At 46.5% G+C, this 7382-nt stretch overlaps 1 protein-coding gene across 1 annotated transcript; it reads left to right on the forward strand.

The window, feature by feature from the left end:
- The first annotated feature begins 257 nt into the window (after nt 1-257).
- Nucleotides 258-6397, forward strand: LOC119293171 (fatty acid amide hydrolase-like). Its single transcript, XM_037571727.1, has 19 exons — nt 258-539; nt 628-737; nt 993-1053; nt 1185-1378; nt 1766-1895; nt 3319-3396; nt 3518-3665; nt 3750-3938; nt 4033-4104; nt 4190-4232; nt 4335-4406; nt 4498-4578; nt 4698-4801; nt 4903-4995; nt 5159-5227; nt 5312-5376; nt 5510-5571; nt 5652-5747; nt 5933-6397. The coding sequence occupies exons 1-19, from the start codon at nt 440-442 to the stop codon at nt 5993-5995; spliced, it is 1830 nt and encodes a 609-aa protein (XP_037427624.1). The 5' UTR covers nt 258-439; the 3' UTR covers nt 5996-6397.
- Nucleotides 6398-7382: the final 985 nt, after the last annotated feature.

Genomic DNA, 7382 nt, shown 5'->3' on the forward strand with positions numbered 1-7382 from the left:
AGGGCCATGTCCTCCTCCTACCCCTCCTACTCTGACCCGACCCAGAACCGCCGGCGCCGCCGCAGGAGCCATGCTCCAGCCTCCAACCACCCGGCCTCCGGCCTCCGGTCACCGAGCAAACCGGGTCCCCGCCCGCCCAGACCCGTCACCCGTGCCCGGCGCCCCTACCCAGAAAAGGAGGGCTCGCTTTCACTCAGTCGTCTAGAAGTTTTCAATCAATCCGCCATCGCTCACCTTTTTGTCCTCCGGTAAATAATAAACCACCTCTCTCCCTCTCTCCCACCCTCCCCCTCCTCGTTGTCGTCGTCGTCGTCCACCTCCTCCTCCTCATCGGCGCCCGCCAGTATATAACCGCCAATTCTATCTTTCTCGGGACACCGCGCGCTCTTGTCCTTTTCATCTTTCTTGGGCTCCTCGGGACTCAGACGCCGCTGCTGCCATGGGCCTCTTCGGCTCCTCGGCCAAGGTGTACCGGCCGGCGCCGGAGGTCGACCTCGGCCCCGGCAGCGGCGAGCTCTACATCAGCCCCAATGTCAAAGGTTCGGCTCGGCCCCCCAATTCTAATGGGATTGCTCATCCTCTTCTCTTCTTGCTGCTGAATTCTGAATTCTGAATTCCGTTGACCAGCTCCGCGGGTCGCCGGCCTTCTGGTGAAGATCTTCGTGTGGGTCCTCGAGATGCCAATAGTCGGCTGGGTCTTGCTCTACATCCTCAAGAAGGACAATCTCATCAACAAGGTGCATGCACTTCACTTGTGATGAGCGTTTTTTTTTATGCCTGAGCCTCACAATTCTACAGTAATTCTCACGTCCACATGCATGTGGATGATGATGTTGTTCAGCCGTAAGCACTGATCAGTACTGTTTCACCAGAACAATCCCTGGGCACAGTTATTTTACAACAGACAATTCACTCTTCTGTGGTGTTTTTACTTTTTGCTGAAATGCTCTGCTTCTGTTCTGACGCTTTGCTCTGCTCTGCTCTGTTCGCAGCTTGTCTCCGAAGCCGAGATCCCTGAGCCGCCACTGTTTACCTCGACCCACCGCTGGGAAGGTTCTCCCCCTGCTGCACTGCACTCTGACAAACACCAAATTCCTTCCTTGATCAGTGTCTGTCAGCACCGAAGTTTCATCTTGATTGATTCTGATTCAGAAAAACCGTTTGCTGCTGTTGCCGCAATGCAGACACCCCGGAGCAGAACGTCAGCCTGACCAAGCCCGGCCTGTCGCCGGCGGAGCGCGTCCGGGAGGCCGTCGACTGCCTCCCCACGCGCCTCGAGTCGACGCTCGCCGCCGACGCGCCGCAGTCCAGCCTGAAACGCTGGACGATCATGGACTTCTCCAGGGCCTACAGCTCGGGGGAGACCACTCCTGTCCAGGTCCGTTCTAGTTCTAGGTCTGCATGCATTGCTGTTGACAGCAGGTGTAAGGTTCACACAGTAATTCGTTCCTCATTTTCTGTTAAACAGCGCTTTTATTAACTCAAAATGTAGCGTCCACCCAATACAATCACATTGAGCGACACCCGGCCTCTGCGTAGCTACGAACATGTTCGACACAAACGTAAATAAATAAAAAACGACATATTGGCAGCAGTAAAGTCCTAGTATTAACAGTAATTCGTTCCTCATAAAATGTACTGTCCTTGGCTAGTGAACTGTAGAGGGGCCATGCAAGTCTGGGCCTGCACTCTCTTAATTACTGCATGATGTATGGCTGCTGGTATGTGAATTATGGTGGATGAGCAAGGGCACAGTGTTTTGTAGGTGGCCAAGAGGTTCCTGGCCGCAGTGAAGGAGTCCTCAGGCCCTACCATGAACATGGCCTTCTTCATCAGCTGCAACCCTGAGGACGTCTTGAAGCAGGCCGAGGAGTCCACCCTCAGATACCAGACAGGTAAAAATCTAACCCGCATTTTATATTTTCACACGGCACATCGTCAAATTATATATCAGATCAAACAGAGCACGATGGCGCAAACGGAAGCATAGAAAACAGAGCATGATGGCAGAAACAAAATACCATTTACTCATCCAATAAATTACCTCAACCAAGAACCAAGAGAGCTAGGGATGAACTGTGAACTGTTCTCAACCAACAAATCACCTTTCCCTTTCTCTCTTGGTTCTTACCCTCTTTTTTTGCTTTGACATGAACCCATCACCAACCAAACTGGGCACCCATTTGGTACCAACCAAGCAATACATAGACATACACCCCATCCAAGAACACATCACAACCAGAACCTGACCAACAAGTTGCTGAGTTTTTCAGTTTTGACCTCTGGTAACACATAACTTATCCATCCTATTAGTTGAGAAAACTTATTCCATAATTAAATTAATTGATCCTAGAGGAAATGGAACGGCGAGGGAAGGGAGCTGGTCGAATAAATGTTACTTATTGGTTACATGTCGTTGTCTAGGAGACAAAGAGAGGTTGTGAGTGGCTACAGCTTTAGCATGGCAAATGTCGCATTCCGGGGGATTTTTATTCTGTTTTGCACAGTGGGAAATGATTGATTGCTTAAGTGTGACAGGGAACATATGTAGTTTTTGATGGGCTGGAATTTTAGAGGATTTTGAACATACTGAGTTGAGTTAGACATGGTGGTAGAGTTCGACACCTCGTGGAAAAAAGACATTTTCATCTAGCTTGGACCACCCCTCTTCAAATTTGTACTAAATTCTCCTCATTTCGACAGGCTATTCTGTGTTGCACTACTAGTAGTATTACCAGCAACGAGTTGGGATTTGTGCGATGATTGCTTTACCCGTGTCCTGAAGATCTCAACATTTATTACGCAACCAATATGTTAGTTGTTAGCGCATGTGATTGCAGCTCAATCAGTGCTTCAGCAGGAGTTATGTCTAGAGATCTCAGATTTCGTGTTAGGTCATGTAGCCTCGTGCATATGGAGGGAGGAAAGAAAGACCCTGTGTGCGTGAAAATGCAGAACAGATCCTGATCTCCGTTAACTGAGAAGAAAATTATGCACTAGTCAAAACATGCTTTGCACATACACGCATTACATTGGCGTACTTATATCCAGTGTGTTTGTCAGTAAATTACAGTTTTTAAATTAGAACAGTAAAATTACAGTTAGGGTGGTGGGTTTGTTCTCACTATCTGGTAATTCATCTGCTGTTATGCCCCTGTTTGGACTGGGTGTATCTTTTTGTGTGCTCCCAGATATTTGGCTCTCTATCTGCCGGACTGGTTATCGTTTTTGAGATTAATGGACATGCATATCCTTTAGGTTTTCACTCACTTGTCAGATTTTCACAGTTTCCGTTTTTTGTACCTGAACCGCATGCAGGGACACCGCTGTCAGTGATGGACGGCGTGCTGGTGGCGGTGAAAGACGAGATCGACTGCTTGCCCTACCCCACCACAGGTAACGGCATCGATGGCACAGCACACCTTAATAACTTTGCTGCATGATTTCGTTTCAGGCTCTGTCGATGTTTTTCTTCTTTGTGAAAGCAACAACGATGACGGTTTGAATGCATGTGCAGGCGGGACGCGGTGGCTGGGGAAGGCGCGGCCGTGCGAGGCGGACGCGGCGTGCGTGGCGCAGCTGCGCGCGTGCGGCGCCGTCCTCGCCGGCAAGACCAACATGCACGAGCTCGGCGCCGGCACCAGCGGCATCAACCCACACCACGGGTACGTTGTTGCACGCCATCCCCACGAGTCATGTCTCCTAACCCCCATGCCTCGTGCGCGTACTGACGGCGTTCATGGGTGCAGATCGGCGAGGAACCCGTACAACGTCGGCAAGGTGGCTGGGGGCTCCTCCAGCGGCTCGGCCGCCGTGGTCTGTGCTGGCCTCTGCCCCGTCGCGCTCGGCGTCGACGGAGGAGGCTCTGTCCGGATGCCGGCAGCACTGTGTGGCGTGGTCGGCTTCAAGCCCACCGCCGGACGCCTCTCCAACGCCGGGTATCTACCATCATCGTCGTAAAATCATCATTTCAAAACGACATTTTGAAACCTAGACGACACTGATCTGTGCACGGCTGGAAATATTTTCCAGAGTTCTTCCACTGAATTGGACGGTCGGGATGGCGGGTATCTTGGCAGGAACAGTGGAGGACGCCGTCGTAGCGTCAGTGACAACTCTCTTTTTTGTCACACAAACTGCTGATATCAATCTTGCTGATCAATTAAATGTCTTGTTCTGTCAATTTCAGTTACTCGGCCATTGTTGATCAGTCCCAACCATCTTACTTGAGGGTAAATCAAACGGCTCTTGCTACTTCAAGTCCCTATATTTACCTCCGCAGCATTCATCGTTCAGTAAATTTTTTGAATTACTGACAAGCCCCTGTCTTGCAGCCTGAGCTGAATCTGCCTATGCTGACGTCGACACCCTCAATTAGCAACGTCAGGCTAGCAAAATATGGAAAGGTATCTGGTGGTTCCCGTCAAGCAGATTTGTTATTTAAGCTTCTTGAACTCACACTGAGCTAATTAACACTAAAATAACTTTTGTTTATAGTGGTTTAACGACAGTTCCGAGGACATCAGAACCTGCTGTGACAAAGCTCTTCAGACACTGCGCGCACAATACGGCTGGGAGGTAAGGAATTGTTAAGATCCTGCGGTGGCATTTCTCTCAAGAACTCCCATGATCCCCAAGTTTGCCGGTTGTAGTAGGGGATTTTTGAGTTGTTCTTGTGATTATTTCTTGGCTGCAAGACTCTGGATGTGACGGTCCCGGAGATCGAGGAAATGCGGCTCGCACACTACGTGACGATCGGATCAGAATGCACTGCTTCACTTGCAAAGTATCTCGACAAACTGTAAGCAACTGAAATTACTTACTGCTATTATTCTTGTTTGCATTTGAAATGCGTACAACTTGTGGCTGAACTGACTTGGCATGCCGGGTGAATTATGCCAGGAAGAGGTCCGAGATCGGGTGGGACGTGAGAGTCGCGCTGGCTGTCTACGGGTCATTCAGCAGCAGAGCTTACCTCAACTCACAACGACTCCGGTGCGCTATCATTTTGCAAGATTGTCTTTTTTAGTAAATATATAGCAGTATTACCTTCTTGGGATAGTGCGCAGATATTTAAATCGCTGTAGTAACATTGAATGCTCTGTTACTATTTATTGATGGTTGGTATAATCTGATATCTGGCCACGGGATTTTTCAGGAATCGTCAGATGTTCTTTCACAAAGAGATCTTCAAGACAGCAGATGTCATCGTCTCACCAATGACCGGGTATTTACTTTCAGTTCACCACTCCTGCAATACCCACAACAAAATCTAGTACAGTTCATCATAGATTATCAACCCCTTGTGCAGCGTGACTGCCTACACATTACAAGATGACGCGCTAAACAGTGGTGAACTCGACTACATTAACGGAGGTAGCTACTAGAAACCAGAATTCAGCAAACAGTTCCAGAAGCTGCATGTCTACCACCATGTGTCCGTCCTAATTTCCTTGTTTTTTGCAACGATCTAATTCCTAACTTGGTGCTCTGTTTTCTCCAATCAAAGCCGCGTTGATTCGGTACTCGATAGCAGGGAACTTCCTTGGTTTGCCGGCGATAACAGTCATGGTAACAGATATCTAAACATGTTCTACCTTCTTCAGAAAAGAAAAGAATCTACACATTGCGATAACAAGTTAACATGCCAGGTTGGGCAAGATAAGGGCGGGCTGCCCATAGGTCTTCAGTTCATTGGCAGGCCGTGGTCCGAGGCGACTCTGCTCCACATCGCATTCGCAATGCAGGCAAGATTCAACTTTTTGTCCAAAGAAACAACTAAATGCGGAATCCTTGCGCCTTTTTTTCTTCCAAATCCTGAAAAAAAATAACCGTTCACTACGAAATCTCTGCATTCCATCCGTTGTTTCGACAAAAATAGATTTTCATATACTGATCACTGAAACATCCCGTGGCTTTACGTTGGCTGCAGGAAGCCTGCAGCAAGAACCACAGGAAACCTGTGGTGTTCTATGATCTCCTCAAGAAAGACTGAGAGATTGACCAGCAAGACAGAAAAGCACAGAAATGGCGTCGACTCATCGTTTCGATCAAGTCTCTAGTATATTGATTGCCCATGAATCTGTATTGATTGTTCATGCTCCAGTTCAAGGATGTATTTTCTGGTTATTAGGAAATGGTAGATGCATATGCGGTTATTATATATGCTTTCCAGTTTGCTGATGAGCTATCTGTTTCAACCATAGAGATAGATTTATAGTAGTGTAATCAATCTCTTGTCATGCCATCTTCTCAAGTGACAAGTAAAAGTGTAGCCCATCTCCATATCAGTTGTCCAGTACTCACAGGTGTATCTTTGATACATCTTGGAGAGCATTCTCGTTTGGAAATTTAGCTGGAAGCTGTAAAGCTATGCTAAGTTTAGTTTCCTTGAGAATTCTGCAGGAGTAACCAATTTATGCATGTCCAGCCTTAAAATCCAGTGTTAAATATTCAAGTATAGTTTTGTCTTGTTTTTTTTTCCTGCTTAATTTGTCTTGTTTTTGGTTTAGATGTTTGGCGACCATCTTTTTTTCTTGAGTTAAAGCCACCTATAATCCTCCCCGCTAAAACTTTTAACTGCCCAAAATTTGAGCAGGATAGGCGAGCTCCCAAAACGGTATGGAGACATGACTTTTTGTCATTCATTTATTACTTAAGAATAAAAAGCGTGACCATTTTTCTAGAAATACACAAGTAGAATATAACATATTAATCACGTAAGTATTTTAGACAAACTACAATTTTTCCACCTGAACCACACACACATATACAAAAATGCGAATTTGCACATTTAAGCACAAAAACATTCCTTGATATTACTCCTACTAGTCAATGTGTACGTGCAATGCATGTTAATTTAGAAGTATATTAAGTTCATGCGGATATTAATTAGGGTATTATTTGTGTGTTATTATGTGATTAGCATTATATTTGGCATGAAATTAACTGCATGTTAAATGTGTTGAGCGCTCGATATTGAAGCAGTTTAGGTCGTTGGATTGGCATGATTTGATGGCCGAGATTACTTGGATCTGCCCCCTTGGGTCTTTTTATATTGGTATAGATTATTTGTTTACTGAAAATCTGTTATTTGTTTCCTAAAACAAATTGCATTAATGGAAGGATCGGTTGATTTGGATAAATTAGGAAAGTTAGATCCGTAATCTTTTGTATGTCAGGAAAGTGCTGATTTGCAATAAAAGAGTGAAGAAAAATAAATAAACCGATAGATAAGAAACCAGCATGGTAAGGGTGGTTGGTGGTGGGACGAAAAAAACCGAACAAAAATAAACCGTACCAGGCTACCAACTGCTCCATTAGAAGTACAGATAAAAGATGTGGAGTACCCGCCTCGTGGGGCTCTTCGAGGGCGAAGAGAG

The sequence above is a fragment of the Triticum dicoccoides genome, chromosome 1A (assembly GCF_002162155.2).
Source record: "Triticum dicoccoides isolate Atlit2015 ecotype Zavitan chromosome 1A, WEW_v2.0, whole genome shotgun sequence".
NCBI lineage: Eukaryota > Viridiplantae > Streptophyta > Magnoliopsida > Poales > Poaceae > Triticum > Triticum dicoccoides.